Consider the following 16653-nt stretch of genomic DNA (forward strand, 5'->3'; position numbering starts at 1 on the left):
GTACTGGCACAAAAACAGAAATATAGGTCAATGGAACAGGATAGAAAGCCCGGAGATAAACACACGCACCTATGGTCAACTAATCTATGACAAAGGAGGCAGGGATACACAATGGAGAAAAATGTCTCTTCAATAAGTGGTGCCGGGAAAACTGGACAGCTACATGTAAAAGAATGAAATTATCCCTAACACCATACACAAAAATAAGCTTATCTATTTTATGTGTAGTAGTTTGTATCTGTTAATCCCATATTCCTAATTCATGACCCCCCCTTTCTGCTTTGGTAACCGTAACTTTGTTTTCTATGTCTGTGAGTCTGTTTCTGTTTTGTATAGATTCATTTGAATTATTTTTTAGATTCTACATATAAGTGATATATAATATTTGCAACATTTTTTAAACACAAGTTTAATGGCGTGCATGGAGTGGCGACTGAGAATAGCAGCAAAGACTTTCGGTACATAAATCATTTATTTCTATTTTTTTCTTAGCCATGTCCTGCCTTTTTTATTCATTACTAAGAACATTGATTTGGAGATTAAATGTTTTCCTCTATTTTTATCTTCAAACGACCTTTATTCGCTGCGTCTGCCCTTTGCTAGATTTATTCCAGCCTCTTACACTAGGGTCATAGTTTAGCTTCAGCTTGGAGCCAAATGCCCCACAGCTGAAATGGCCGCACTGCTGAAGTGGCATTTTCCCAGGCCACTCCTGCCTTTAATAGTGAGCCAGCCAGGAGGCAAGTTTGTATGTCATTACAACAGAGCCTTGTGTTGGGCCTGGTGCATAATTAGATGTGAAGAATTACAAATGGTCCTCTCTTTGCAAGATCTTTCAGCACCATGTCTGCACTTAAGCCATTACTTTTATTTTAATCTAATGATTTTGCCTCTCTCTCTCTCTCCCTCTCCCTCCTTCCACACTCTCTTATTTAATAACAACAATGAAAGAAACCAAGGAAGTTCGGAGATTTGCGGCTTTAAAAAGACTGGATCCCGAAAAGATTTTCACAAGACGCTTCAGAAACAGATGTTTGAGTCAGAAACCTTGGAGTGCAGTGAACCCAGCTCTCAGGTATTTCCTATCAACAAACACGGTTGCCAGGTTACTGGACGTTCTTCCATGGCACGCTGTCGATCTTTTTTTTAAACTAATAAAAAGGCTAGACTCATAGAATATTGGAATAGGAGGAGTTCTACCATTTGAGTCAGTGATATTGTTTTTCAAACTTGTTTGTAGCTATAGACATTGGTGTTCAAATGAAAATAGATAAAAGTGGAGGGGCTCTAACTGGGGAGGGGGGGAATTGGGCCCATCCCTATAATGATTCCTGCAGAGACTCAGAGGTGTCCCCAGGCCTAAGGCAGGCTGCAGTATGATTGGAAGGTCCACACTGAGGCAGACTGTCTATCACATACCAACTCTATAACCTCAGACAGGATAACTCAACTCTCTGGGCTTCAGTTTCCTCTCCTGGAAAACAAGGATGATAAAAGTACCCAACTCATGAAGTTGTTTGAGTATTAAATGCGTTAATGTGTGTAAAGTATTTAAGACAACGCCAGCTCACACGTTGCACCCTATAAATGTTGGCAGCTCCTGCTGCTGTTGTCATTATTATTATTACTATTACAGAGTAGTTACAGTTTAGAAGTCAGTGCTCTATACACCTGTGTTCATAGAGCGTTATTCACAGTAGCCAAAAGGGGGAAACAGCCCAGTGTCCATGGGCATATGAATGGATAAACTAAATGTGGCATATACATACAATGGAATACTATTCAGCCTTAAAAAGGGGGGAAATTCTGACACATACTACAACATGGGGATGAACCTTGAAGACATTATGCTGAGTGAAATAAGCCAGTTACAAAAGAACCAATACTGTATGATTCCATTTATATGAGGTACCTAGAGTAGTCAGATTCATAGATATATAAAGGTAAAACGGTGGTTGCCAGGGGCTGGGGAGGGGTGGGAATGAGGAGTTATAGTTTAATGGGTATAGAGTTTCAGTTTTACAGAATGAAAAGAGTTCTGGAGACTGGTTGAACAACAGTGTGAATGTAATGAACATTACTGAGCTGTACATTAAAAAATGATGAAATGGTAAATTTTATGTTGCATATATACTTGACACAATTTTAAAAAGATTCTAAAAACCAGTGCTCTGGTCCAATCTGTCCATTTTATAGGTAAGAAAAATAAAACATAGAGGAAGAAATGTGTCCAAGTTTGCACAGGACTTCTTCTAAACCAGTATAGTTTTCAGCTTCCAGGTGCCCTCATAACACAAGCATCTCGCCATGCTGAATATGACTAGAGGTTTTAAATAATACCTATTTTTCAGACTACAGTCAGGCTGACTACTTATCTCTGCAGAGGAATCCGCCATCAATTCCAGTGCTGAACCTGGTGGGCTTACTGAGGAATGGGATATCTGTATGCTGTCCTCTGTGGGAAATTTCAGGGGTTTTTCATTGGTAATTTTGACTAAATTCAGCTTTCATCATGTAGCTGACCAACTAAATTGTTCCTTGTATCAGTCAGACAGAAGAAACACTAGGTATTTCCACAGAAGAAATTCAACATAGGGAAATGGTTAAACACATTTTGGAGGACTGCGAGAACCAAAAAGGAAAATTGAAGTCATACAGAAATTGTAACTACAAGAAACAGCGCGCCACCCTAAGCCTGGGGTCTATGGCAGTGGTTCTCAAACCTAAGCTTCATCAGAACCCCCTGAAGGGCTTGTCGGAACACAGATGGCTGGGCCCCACTCCAGAGTTTCTGATTCACTGGGTCTGGAGTGGGGCTTGAGAATTTGCATTTCTTCTTTTTTTTTTTTTTCTCGGTACATGGGCCTCTCACTGTTGTGGCCTCTCCAGCTGCGGAGCACAGGCTCCGGATGCGCAGGCTCAACAGCCATGGCTCATGGGCCCAGCCGCTCTGCGGCACGTGGGATCCTCCCGGACCGGGGCATGAACCCGTGTCCCCTGCATCGGCAGGCGGACTCTCAACCACTGCGCCACCAGGAAAGCCCGAGAATTTGCATTTCTAAATAGCATTTCCCAGGAGTTGCTGATACTGCTGGTCCCAGGACCATGTTTGAGAACCATGGGTCTAGTGGGAGGAGCTTGGAGTTATCAGAACCTAGCAGCTCAGAAGAGGGGCCTCAGAGCTAGGACTCAAATATCTGAGGAGGGGGCGCAGCCTAGTCAGTGGTGTCGTCAGAGGAGAGACCTCACAGGGGCTGGGAGTCTGGACTTAGACCTCCTGGGAGAAGGAATTGCCCAGTTGGTGCTGATACCTCCAAGGAAGGTAAGATGAGGGCTGTTCTGGAAGTGCCAGAGAAACGGAAGACTAGGACCAATGGCCACAACCAAGGTGAGAGAAACTGCAGGCAGAGAGGAAAGGGTCAGTCCCTTCTCCCTCCCCCAGCCATCCAGTCTCCCTGGAGTGCTCCCTGTTTGCAGAACCTAAAGGGAGAAGGAGCAAAGCAGAAATGTGATTTGCTGAGTTGCAGACCCAGCACCACAGAGCAGAGCAGAAAAGGGTAAATTCAAAAGGTGAGTGTCCAGCGCAGCCATAAAGCACACTCATTTCTTCAGCACACTAACACAGCACTCAAGTCATCGGCTGGGTTTCAGAGCCAAGTTATACAAGAGAGGTGTGGTTTTAAGTATCAGACTAATACTCATCGTGGAGAGAGGCTCAGTCCAGCAACATCCTCCCTTTCGATCATTTGTTTTAAATTTATTTATTTTTGTCTGCGTTGGGTCTTCGTTGCTGCGCACGGGCTTTCTCCATTTGCGGTGAGCGGGGGCTACTCTTCGTTGCGGTGCGCGGGCTTCTCATTGCAGTGGCTTCTCTTGTTGTGGAGCACGGGCTCTAGGCGTGCGGGCTTCAGTAGTTGTGGCACGCGGGATCAGTAGTTGTGGCTCACGGGCTCTAGAGCGCAGGCTCAGTAGTTGTGGCACACGGGCTTAGTTGCTCCGCGACATGTGGGATCTTCCCGGACCAGGGATCGAACCTGTGTCCCCTGCATTGGCAGGCGGATTCTTAACTGCTGCACCACCAGGGAAGCCCTTTTCAATCATTTTTATGCACCTTATTGAGTGGAATTGCGAGGCCAAATGCCTGAATTTCATAAGTTAAATATATATATGATGTGAATCCATGATACACATAATATTTCATAAAAATTATATACAATATTGTATAATTTCCTTTTTTATTAACAAGACAATATACTATGATCATCTTTCTCTTCCAATGGCAGCACATTTTTCTGTTTTTTAATGGCTGCCTAATGTTCCACTGTATGAGAGTTCCAACATCTCTTAATCAGAATAGTTTCTTCTTGAGGGGGGCATTTAGGTTGTTTCTATTATTTTGTTATTACAGAGTTCCAGAGATACTCTTGTCCTCACATCTTTGCTCACTTGTCCAGTTGTGGCCTTAGAATAAATTCTGAAGATAGATAAAGACATCAATAGCTATCTATCTATCTATCTATCTACATCTTTACATCCTTTTAAAGAGTGTTGGGAAATCCAATTCAGTTTCCCAAGCATCTTACAAATTCTAAGATGAACAAAAGTATTAATAATTAAAGTATTACCATTGATTATTGTTAACACATTCAGTTTAGATAAAATTTATGATCTAGGAGAGTAACACTTTTATGAGGTAGACAGATGTCACCAAAAATATGTATTATGGAGATATTGTACAGTAGTATGTCCATGTAATAGTACTTTGAGAATAACATTTTACTGTAAATTTTACAGGAGTTTATAACAGATCCATCTATTATTCTTACAACATATTCTTGATTATGATTGTATGTTTTTTGCCAAGTCTGTAGTTAGGTATCCATTTCCCAATTTCCAGGACATTTATAGTGGAATGAAGTGGCCACTTTGTGACTGAAATAGGACAGTTTTTTTCAAACACACTGCAGCTGAGTGAATACTGCTGGAATAGCAAACACTCTTTTTTTTTTTTTCCTGGTGTTTATTCCTGTAACTGTTACTACAGTCCTGTAGGAAACTGTTCCCATGCCCACATCTCTGTCTTCGGAAACATACTATTCAGCTTTGGAGTTTATATAAAATTTAGTTTTGAAGGCTTCTCATAGATCGTCTCATTTTCCAGTTTCGAAAGCCAAGCTCTGGAGTTGGGATTAGGATGAGGTCCCTTTATTCCCCAGTCCAGTCTCTGCTTTTTTTAAACACCTTGTTCCAGTTCTGTTCTGGTTGAGCACAAGACATGAGTAGGGTTCATAAGAGGTTTGGCTCCCAATCTCCAGAAAAGAACATGCCCCAAACTAACAGCAATACAGAACTGTTTCCAAACTTTTCCTCAAGAACAGGTGTATCTACATCTGATGAGTTAATTACCTGCTTCCAGGCAGGAAGGATACATTTAATTTTAGGATACCCAGTCCAGGAAGTTACGATGTGATTCTTGTCAGAAATTCTTTGAGGCCCAACTCTGCAATCTCACATTGGAGCAGTCTTGAGACATTCCAGAGCCTTTAGTTCTCATTTTAGACCCACGATCTCTCTCACCAAGACACGTCTTTTTTCACAGGCAGGCCCCTGCCACTTGAACGTGCTGTGCGATGTATCTGGGAAAGGCCCCATCACTGCCTGTGACTTTGACCTCCGCAGCCTGCAGCCTGACTTGCGGCTGAAAAACCTCGTGCAACAAGTGAGTGCCGAGGACTTTGAGAAGCAGAATGAGGAGGCCCGGAGGACCAATCGGCAGGCCGAGCTCTTTGCCCTTTACCCATCAGTGGATGAGGTGGGTGTGACCATCTTTATGCTGGGGAATTTCAGTGAAGACACAGGGAGGCTCCAGGAAAATATTATTGTTTGTCATTACTGTATAGTAATGTCAGGATGCTTACTTGTGTGATTTCTGGGCTGTTCTTTTCACTAAGGCAAGCCTGTGTAACAGCAGAGCAAATTATTGATCAATCATACAGACGAGGTTCCTTAATAACAACTAGGATTTTCATAGCGCTTTACAAAACACTTTCACTGATACTGTCTCATTTAATCCTCAGAACATTCCAAGGGTCTACATGCAGTCAGCCCACTCAGCCAGTCAAACCACTGAGTTACTTGAAGGTGTGTTTTGCGGCTAATCTATCAATACATGTATTACTTAATCCTTGATGCTCGTTAGTGCTTTGTTAAGATTTTTTGTTTTTTGTTGGATGGTCTCTGTGAACAACTAGAGAGACCTGCTTTGAAAGCATTCCAGTCGAAAATAATCATAGTGAGGTTCCCAATGCATAGAACACCCAGGTCTTGATTGTCTACTCTGTATAGTGGAGCTGACCTGAAACAATTCGATTTAGGCTCTGCCTGTGGTCGCTCCTGGGGGCACTTTGGATGGGATGGCGGATGACCGTTATTCAGGCCTGTTCAGGCTCCTTTATAAGAGGCTCATAGTCTCCCGTTCTGCATGTCAGAATATCTTCATTTCTGCGTCTTGCCAGAAACAGATTACCACAATATATCTTTGCTGTCCAAATTTTATTAAAAACTGAGTTGCAAGAAATAAGATTTAGGGAAATTTTGCAGAAAAGGTATGCCATCCTTCCATGCCTCTATGTATTTGAAATGGGATCTTAGGATCAATCAAAACCATCAGGGAGCCTCATTCTCACACCTTGTGAATCCCCCACCCCTGTGAATTGTTTGCTTATTTGCCCTTCGATGAGCTTACTAGTGGTCAGCAAAAAAAGACAATAAGGGAAACAGCAGTTGTTTGATAAGATATGTCCACTGTGCAGATATTATTGAGGATATTGACCTACTCATCATGCAGCACCCGCCTCAATGAGGATCTAAAAAAAATGGTCCCTCAAGCCTTCGGACAAAGAAGAATTATGCTCCCACTGAGAAAACGTGTATGCTTAGAGATTGTCACATCTTGTAATCAGCTCCACAGAATTCGTTACTTGGAGTCAAATTTCTGTTCACCTCTACTAAATCTGGTGGCTTACTTATTGGTGTCCTGAATTTACTTCAGCTTTCCTTTTTTCTCATCCTTATTTTCCAACCACCTTGGTTTTCTCGTCTATTTATTTTATTTGCAATGGCCTCAAATCCTTTTTTTTAATTGTCAGGGACCTCGAATCCTCTTCTGAATGAGGCAGATTAAAAATAAATATGAATTATGTGGGCAGTGTTATCATCTCCATCTTCAGATTACAAAGTAAGAATCAGAGAGGTTAAATAACTTGTTCAAGATACAGCAGGTAGATTGAATTATAGAATGGGGAATCCAAACCCATTAACTCCAAATTTTATGTTTAACTGTTTATTTATCTATACATGGCTACCTGGTATATTAGCACACCTAATGGAAATCCAAAGATGACATAAACAATCACATCTTGTAACTTTTCAGTTTCCATCTACAGCTTTAAAACTTCTTACCAGATTTGTCAAGAAATATTATGTCTGACTGATATGACCTTCACTTGCATTCCTCTTCCTCCCAGTTCCATGATGGAGGAGCCAAAAGGTAATAAAGACCCAAAATGGACACAAGTAGAGAGAAAACAGTTAAAGAGTGAGGAGAAGACTTCCAGTGAGACATCAGCTCATTAAAGTCTCCTTCATGAGGTTAAATGGGAGGATATCCAGGCTTGATTACAAGGATGAATCATAGACTATTTTGAAGGAATTTTGTTTTATGGTCTTTAAACAATGCAGAAACTCAATTGAGACTAACAGTTATGATCTAGCAGATGTCCTAATGGGGCCTGCCATACTAAGTGGAGAGGAATGCTTTGTGATTAGTGTATAGGTTATTTGGAAATTGCTAAGTCTAAAATGTTAGAGGGCTTCTATACCAGCCCTTTAATGTGTTGGAGTTGTACACACAGAAATTGCATCTGTTCTTCTAACTTGTACTTTCTCCAGAGAAAGTCCTGTAGAAAAAAGGGTAACTTTCTGGCCTACCATGAAATGATTACAAGTGCTGAATTTTTTGACACATTAGTGAAATTATTTTATATTATTATTACTTTATTTCCTGACGAAAAAAAGTTAGAAGAGAGATGAACTCTTACATCCAAATTATGACTGAGTATACAGGGGAGGCAAAAGTAGAATTCAACCACCAAGCTTCTATGAGGTGAGTGTTTTCCCTGATTCACTCTGATTCTATAAAAGGCATCCTATATGTTGATCCATAAGAAGGGTGCCACTATACTCCAAATTGTGGAGGAGTTGGCATTAGGACTCTTTTGGTTGCAAGTGATGGGACCCAACTAAAAACCAATTTTGAAAAAAAGGTAGGGACTTATTGGCTCACATAATGAAATCACAAGTAGGCAGATGTAGAGTTGGCCTCAGGATCCTTGGGTCAGCTGATGGAAGAGCATCATCTCTCATATTATCGCTTTCTCTCTTACGATCTCTCTCTCTCTCTCTCTCTCTCTGCCTTTCTCCCTCTCTCTCTTTCTCTCTCTCTCATTGTAAATATCTATCTGTTTCCTCCTAGGAAGAGGAAAACAACGGGTATCCAGTACAACTTCACATTTCCTCTTCTGCTTTATTGGCATTTCATTCTCATTTCAGATAACTGTAAAGGTGCAAGAAATTCATATAGATTAGAGTTAGGAAATATATGAATATGTAGACTTTGTTTGGAACCTGAATTAACAAACTAACTGTAAAAAAAACTGAGACAGCTGGGGAAGTTTGGAACTGACTACATATTTCGTGACAATAGGAAATTATTTTTAATTTTTAAAAAGTAATAATAGTATTATGGTACATGTTTTTAAAAAGTCCTTATCTTTTAGAGATCTGTACTGAAATATTCACAGATGAAAATATATGATATGTGGGGCCTTGCTTCTAAGCTTCCAACACTGAATGGGGGAAGGTAGTAAGAGGGAGTATAGATGAAACCAAGTTGCCCATGAGTCGAAACTGTTAAAGCTAGGTGATAGGTAAATGTGGTTCGTTACATTCTTCTCTCTACCTTTGTATATGTTTACAATTCTCCAAGTGAAAAGCTTTTTAAAAAGGATCCCAAAGTTCTGAATCCAGACCAAAGGCAGTCTTGGAAACCCACGAGTGTCTTTACGGTGAGGTTGTTTTCCAGTAAGGGGCCCCTTCCCTTTCAGATGTGTCTGTTCTGATCACCCTGAAAATTCCAGCTTGCTCTGAGAAACTTCAGCTCAGTGTAGGCATCAGAACAGAATTTAAAAATTCTTCTGGTTGCTGTGGGGTATTTGGGATATCATTTATAGCCCAGGAAAATACAATTAGACATGGCTTTATTCGTTGCACCCTTGTGAGCTGCAGACCACTCATCAGAGTTTGCATAGCTTACTACAAGAGCAAGAATTAAAGTTCTCAGGGAAACTGGCACTGTTGATCTTTGCATGCATGACTATACTTAAGATACTGTGATAGTTCACATTTGAATGTTGAAAGTTACAACAGGAACTTGATACTTCCCTTTAAGTCCCTTGGTCCCTATGTAGTAAAATAGACAGACGTATCTCTTAAATTTGTCATTACTAAGCTTCTCTATACTTAGAACTTTAGCAAGTTCTAGCTGGGCATGTCTATTTAGAACCTACCAATTCAACCCCAAATCTCTGTCATCTGTTTAAGAAAACAGTAAACCGAGAAAGACACTGTATTATAGTTTTAATGGTTTATAGCCTCAGGTGAACTGTTCTGACTCAGATCTCAAATCTGAAACTCACATATTTACTAGTAAAGCCTTTGGCAGGAGAAATATTCTGTGTCCTTAGAACCGGCCAAAAAAAAAAAGTCAACAATAGGTATAAGATTTTGCATTGCCATCTGGTGGATGTTACTAAGCCATATCCATGTTCACATTTCCTTCCTTCCTCCCTCGGTCTCTTTGTCTTAAATGCTTGGCTTTCTGAAAGGAGAAAATGCTTGCTGTAAATGCTGACTTTGAAGCATAGGGGTTGGATAATAAACTGTCTTGTAAAAGTCAATGTGTTATTCTGCAACTAGAAATAAAGCGAATGCAAGCTGTCTTGCATGGTGGCTAGCAGCCTTCCCTTCCCCGAGTTAACTTCAACTGGAACTCTTCATGGGAATTCACTACTGATTTCTTTTACAATGTGATTAACAATAGGAGGATGCTGTGGAAATACGTCCGGTACCAGACTGTCCTAAGGAACATCTGGGCAACAGAATATTGGTCAAGTTGCTGACCCTGAAGTAAGTATGAGCAGACACTAATCACTACATTGAGGTGTCTCTTGCCTTTCAAATACAGACTGTGTCTTTAGCCTCAGAGCTTGAATCGGGGAGGACCCCCAACACACTTTTAACAGTGCCCTGTGAGGTAGTAGAAAGAGCAGAGTTTGGAGTCAGCTAGTCCCAGATTCTAATCCTGCCAAGCCTTTGACAGTCATTCTTCTATGACAGGGAAGGCAAAACACTAAGGTTAGGCACGTAGGTAATTAATTGAGTGAAGTGGCCTACATTAAGAAAAATAACAGTAAAAGCCACTGGCGTGCTGGAGTCCGCTCTAACTCCTGAGAGCTGATTGCATACTTCTCTTCCCAACTCTTTATTCAGTGAAGTCACGTTGGTAGCTTGAAATTGGCCATGGTGAAATGGTGGAAATATTTACAACTCTGAACTCAGAAAATGCTACAAATTAGAGCCTTTTTTTTTTTTTTTTAGAGGCTTGTTTGTTAAACATTTACCAGCACACCACTGTTAAAGCACAATGAAAAATGCAACTAAAATTCAGTCTCAGTGCCAGTGGACAATATAGAGTAGTGGGGACTGCAGCAAACTATCTCAACGGGGCACCCACTACTAGCTAGGGCCAATTCTTGCCATCCAAGTAAACAAGCCCATTTTGGTCAATTGTCTGATTTTTTTTTTAAGAGAAACTAGAAATCCAGATTTTTCTGCATAATTTCCTGACTTCTTAAATATTTTCTCATTCTTAAGTACCACACATTTCAAAAAGAACATGTCTGAAATCTGGATTCATCTCATGGGCCGCATTTGCTTTAAAGCAATTGTTTCCATATTTTTTGATTGTATTTAGAAGTCACACATCCTCTGCACGTGTGTATTCATTTTGTACTTGTTTATTAAATATTATATATATTATAAAACATACATAAATGAGGCATTTTGAAGGATGAACTCAATAAATAAAAATAAATGATAGTATTTTCTTCCTGCATTTCAGTGGATTGTCTTGCCTACCCCCTGGAGTGCTTGCCTGCCTCCCTCTCCTCTTTGCAGACTGCTGCTTTAGAGAATCAGTTCTTCCACTTCTTCATAGGCTCTTTTGAAGATATTAAGTTGTGAATGCTCTACCAAGGCAAAAGTTCATAAGCATAACATCTCTTGACGTCAATTCATGGACCCCTTAGGCAGCACCTGGTTTGCAATTAGAGCCTTTGGATTCTGGATTCAAGACTATGTTTCAGCCCTGGGGACTTCTCTGGGATTTTGAGTTCTTGTAAATGAAGTAGTGAGACCAGATCTCAAAGTTCCTGTGTGCCATAAATTTCTGATTCTGTTGTGGAGCCTCCCGAATTCTCTGCTCAGAACACAAGCCAGCATGACTGCTTACACAGGTGTGGAGATCTCTTGATGTTGTAACACCCTCCTTAAGCCAGTTTTACCAGTAGGATCGGGGGAGGAGTTCGGACATTTTGTCTTGTACGCGGAGATGAGCGGCCAATAAGTGAGCTCTGTATCAAGCAACGGGTACAGAAAGGCAAACTCTAGCCCTTGCGAGCTGACCCGGAAGGGGGAACCTCCTAGCCCTTCAGCAGGAGGACTGAGTGGAAGTGGCTGATCGGTCCCCCTCTGCATTCATTGTTCAGGAAATCCACCCTATTGTCTGAGGCACTCACCCACCCACCACAGGAAGCTCATCCGACACAGCAACTGTGCCCTTTGGGATTGGAGGAATTCTTCCCTGTGATGCATGACACTAAGTCTTCTAGATGTTTTCCATAAATAAATGGTAGCTCTTCTCACAGGTGGGAACACATGGTCCCTAATATAGTCATGTAATATTATTAAAAAAACAAATTGAGTCACTTGGATTTCTCTTGATGAAAATTGTGAAGTGTAGTTTCTAGTTATTTTTCCCCCAAACTGCCAAAGCAGAAATTAAGTAGAATCGCAGTGTTTGCTCAACGTATACTTGACCTACTCCACCAGTATCTTAAATAGTATTCATACCAACATATGCCTGCAATAGGGGAGATGAACCAAGGAGATCATCCTGTCTTTCACTACTTTAAATAAACTGGATAAAAGAAAGCAAGTTCTTATAGGTAAACCTAGAATGTTTAAATATGAACAGTAAAAATTTAATGATAATGTTAAATTTTATTTGTGGTGAAATATGCATAATGTAAAATTTGCCATCACAACCATTTTGAGTGGTGTTTCAGTGGCATTAAGTACATTCACACTGTTGTACAACTATCACCACCATCCATCTCCAGAACTCTTTTCACCTTCCCAAATTGGAATTTTGTACCCACTAAACAATAATTCCCATTTCTTTCTCCCACCATTCCCTCATAAAAGTGGAATTATGTAATGCGTGTCCTTTTGTGACTGGTTTATTTCACTTATACAGTGTCTTCAACATTTTTCCATATGGTAGGATGTGTCAGAATGTCCTTTCTTTTCAAGACTGACTAATATGCCATTGTATGCATATACCACATTCTATTGATCCATTCATCCCTTGATGGACACCTGAGTTTGCTTCCACCTTTTGGCTACTGTGGATCATGGTGTTCTTGACATTGTTTATAAGGCATATTCACACACATTATCTTTCACAATGCTTACAACAGTCCTAGGAAATGGGAAGAGCAGATGTCCTTTCCTCATGTGACAGATAAATAAATGCAACTGGGAAAAGTAAGTAACCTGATTAAGATCCCAGAGTTAGCAGGCAGCGGGAGAGGGAACAGAGCCCAGGTCTGTCTGACTCAGTGCCCTCCTTTGCCATCATGCCTTACTGCCTCATTTCCAAAAGTGCCATTTGACCGACTCACTCTTGTCTGTGGTTACCTCTGCCCAAATATTCTACTTCAAAAGTCCTATTTTTAGACAAAGCTATCCAATGATAAGGCCATCCTCTCACATAGGCCTTGAAACAAAATTTGACCTAATTTACCTGACTTCTGCAATAACGGTGATCCAGGGCCTGATTACTAGGGCTCTTAGCTGGCAGTATCATGGATTGTTAACCTGAGAAATTTGGAAGGTGAACATCTCTGCTCCATGTGCATCCTATAACGTGTGGCAGGATTATGCTTTGGGGATGCCCTCTCTTCAAACCCACCATTTCTGGGGGAATTGGCAATTAGGGCCGTATTTCCAGCTCTCATTGGATCCACACACCTCAGTGTTTATCAGCAGTGCTCAATCCCCTCCCTCCACCTCAGGTCAGCAGCTACCCTGGCAGTGGAGGTAGGAAGGGCCAGATATTCACACACATCATAACCTAACCTAAAGAAAAGCAACTGAACTTTCTTTTTGTACTAGCTGAAAAGCCCCAGCCCTTAAAATTGAATAATAGAGCTTTCTAGTCTAGCAGTAATCTGTAAACTGTAAACAAGACCTTTAGCTAAGGCAGAGACTCAATCCTCTGAAAACACAGCAGCTACAATGGTAAGAAGTGCCATACTGGATCAGACCAAGGGTCTGTTCCACCCGCTCTCTATTGCAGTGACACCAGCAAGCACTTTTGGGGAGAACGTACCATCCACCGTGATCTCAAATGATTAGGAATTTTCCATGAACCTCCCATATTTCTCCATTAACATTCCAGTGTGATTCTCACATGCATAGAGCTACCCAAATACTTCTGAAAACAACTTACATTTTTAACCAGATTATATATCCAGGCACTTTCAGAAAATTCAGAATTATCTAAGTTGAAACTATATGTTTTTCTCTCTTTCTCTGACAGGTTTGAGATTGAAATTGAGCCTCTGTTTGCCAGCATTGCCCTCTATGATGTTAAAGAAAGGAAAAAGGTAAGACAGCAAAAAATAGCCCAACCCTGAGGACATTGCATGTTGTTCGTTGTCTTGGGGTTCATGTTTTTAAGTCTCACTTCTATGTAGGAAAACCACATCAGATTTGAAAGCAAATGACCTTTGATATGTCCAGTTCTGTTGCCTTTGCAGTTTTTAAAGAAGTGACCTGGGAATTTATGTTCTTTGAAGAACCTTTACGAGAAAGTGGGCTGGAGGTGGTAGCCTGGCTGAGATAGAGAAGTGAAATAGTGACATATGGGGTTACACATAAAACAAAGCAATGTAAACATGGCTATAACAAGCCCAGTGCATATAATGTTTCCTCAGTTTGGGGATTTTTTGCATTGTGAGACAGGCTTATCATGAATGGAAGGCATCTCGTGCAATGAAAGTCTAAATTTGCCATCAGGTAGAGACCTCACCAAGTATATTGTGCTTTTAATTGAAAAGATTTCTCCATGAATGTCTTAATGTTTTGTCGTTTTGTAACTCCCAGAGGAGGGCACAAATAGCAAAACCAGAGGAGACGTTTCTGCCCCTCTACCCATAACCATTCAGTAGCTAAGGAAGTGTGTATAGTTTGAATAAATATTAATAATCACTAAGATTTGTATTGGTCAGGGTAGGTAAACTGCTAAAACAAGGAGACCTCCCCCACACACATTCAGTGGTTTAAAGCTGAATGGTTTAATGGTTTAAGTGGTTTAAATGGTTTACAGTGGTTTAAAGCTCAGATTTGCACAGGCAGAATCACCCGGAGGGCTTGTTAAAAGAGACGGTGGGCCCACCCCCAGAGTTTCTGATTCAGTAAATCTGGATGGGGCCTAAGAATTTGCATTTCGAACAGGTCCCCAGGTGATGCTGAAGCTGCTGGTCAGGGGACCACGTATGGAGAACCCTTGGCTAGAAGAAGGAGAATTTTCTGCCTTTGTCTCTTTGTCCAGAGTAGGGAGGTGCAGGGTCAACAGTGGTCTCCTCCACTCAGGCATTCGGGAACCCAAGTGGCAGTGTCTCCTCCGTACATCTTCAGTATGTGCCCTCCCCAGTCACTCTTGTCACTGCCACTACGGCCCCCGGAAAAAGGGGAAAAGATGGTGGGGGTGTGGGGTGGTGTTGGAGCCTGGAAGTTAGACACACCGTCACTTGTGCTCACGATTCACTGGAAAGAATCTAGTCACGTGCTCACTCCTAACTCTGCAGGGGCGGCTGGTAAATGTAGTCTCTGCCCGGGAGCCACTTCTTGGCTGTAAATCTATTAGTGGTGGAGGGGAAACCCAGCTCTACATGGTTCCTAAGTAACACCGCACCGCTGAGCTCGGGAGCATTCATCGTGACATGCTGTTGCTCGAAATCTGTAATGGATCCTCACTACCTGCAGCATCGAAAACAAACTCCTCAGCTTCCATGCCCGGCTTTCTTCAGGATGGCTCTCATCTGCTTTCTTTCCCTCGAGAGCCTAGGCAGAGTCAAGCCAGGCTCCTTGATGTGAACTAAAGTCACTCCCTGTGTTCCAGCCTCTGAGATATCTGTGCTGCACTCTCCCTGGTACACAGTCCCCCTCCAGCTCTGCTTGGCGGAACCTTCTTCCAAGGCCTGTCCATCTCACATGCCTCCCCCATGGAAAGCATTCCCCATCCCCCCAACTGGATGTGACCTCTCACCCTCGAGAACTTCCACAGCGCTTTTTTGTATGACTGTGGTCACTTATATTTTGCTCTTACCGTAGTTAGTATGCATTTGCCTTTTCCCTCATTCTCAATTGTAAACTAATTGAGAGCCAAAGTAATGCCTTGCTTTTCTTCAATGCAGGACCTAGCACATCACTGAAATTCAGGAGATACTGGTGGGTTAATACAAATTTTAATGTTTCAAAGAACATCTCTCAAATGACTCAGAAATACCTAGAGACTGTGACAAAATACGTATCAGATTTTCCAGCAGCCGCTAGTCATAAAACATGTCTACGGTTATACTTATTTGTTTGGTGAAACCTGGTGGGTTTTTCTTTTCCACTTTTTTTTTTTTAACATGTTTAGACCATGAGAACAATAGGTATAACTCATTTTTCATTTTGCCACTCATTTACAGATCTCAGAAAATTTTCACTGTGACCTGAACTCTGACCAATTCAAAGGATTTCTGCGTGCTCACACGCCCTCTGTTGCCACGTCCAGTCAGGCAAGATCTGCGGTATTCTCAGTCACCTATCCATCCTCAGACATCTACCTAGTAGTCAAGGTAGTTCAACACAATCTGATTGGCACAGTCTGATGTTCTCATTGTTGCATTACTCCCAGTGCATGTTTAGAGTGAAAGAGGTATCAGAAAATATTACATGTCCTCTGTGAGATTCGCTTTGTTTCCCTCTCAACTTTACTCCTTTTCCTTTATGAGCAAATTGTGTTGGGTACTAGAATGACTATGGGTTTTGGAGTCAAACGGTCCTAGGTTTGAGTCCTGGCTTTGCAACTTAGTAGCTATATGACTTTCGGCAATTACCTAACCTTTCTGAGACTCAGTTTCTTCATCTGTAAAGTGGAGATAATAACACCTCCCTCAATGAGTAGTTGTGATTACAGAA

The 16653-nt window shown here is 41.4% G+C and overlaps 1 protein-coding gene across 4 annotated transcripts in view; it reads left to right on the forward strand.

The window, feature by feature from the left end:
• DOCK8 (dedicator of cytokinesis 8) overlaps positions 1-16653 on the forward strand; it is a 227101-nt gene that overhangs the window by 87850 nt on the left and 122598 nt on the right. For all 4 annotated transcript variants that reach the window (XM_032636094.1, XM_032636092.1, XM_032636096.1 and 1 more), the window contains 5 exons: positions 952-1075; positions 5600-5812; positions 10160-10245; positions 14003-14069; positions 16161-16310. In XM_032636094.1, coding sequence (XP_032491985.1) covers positions 952-1075; positions 5600-5812; positions 10160-10245; positions 14003-14069; positions 16161-16310 — 640 coding nt within the window. The remainder of the gene's footprint in view (positions 1-951; positions 1076-5599; positions 5813-10159; positions 10246-14002; positions 14070-16160; positions 16311-16653) is intronic.

This window comes from Phocoena sinus, chromosome 6 (assembly GCF_008692025.1).
Source record: "Phocoena sinus isolate mPhoSin1 chromosome 6, mPhoSin1.pri, whole genome shotgun sequence".
NCBI lineage: Eukaryota > Metazoa > Chordata > Mammalia > Artiodactyla > Phocoenidae > Phocoena > Phocoena sinus.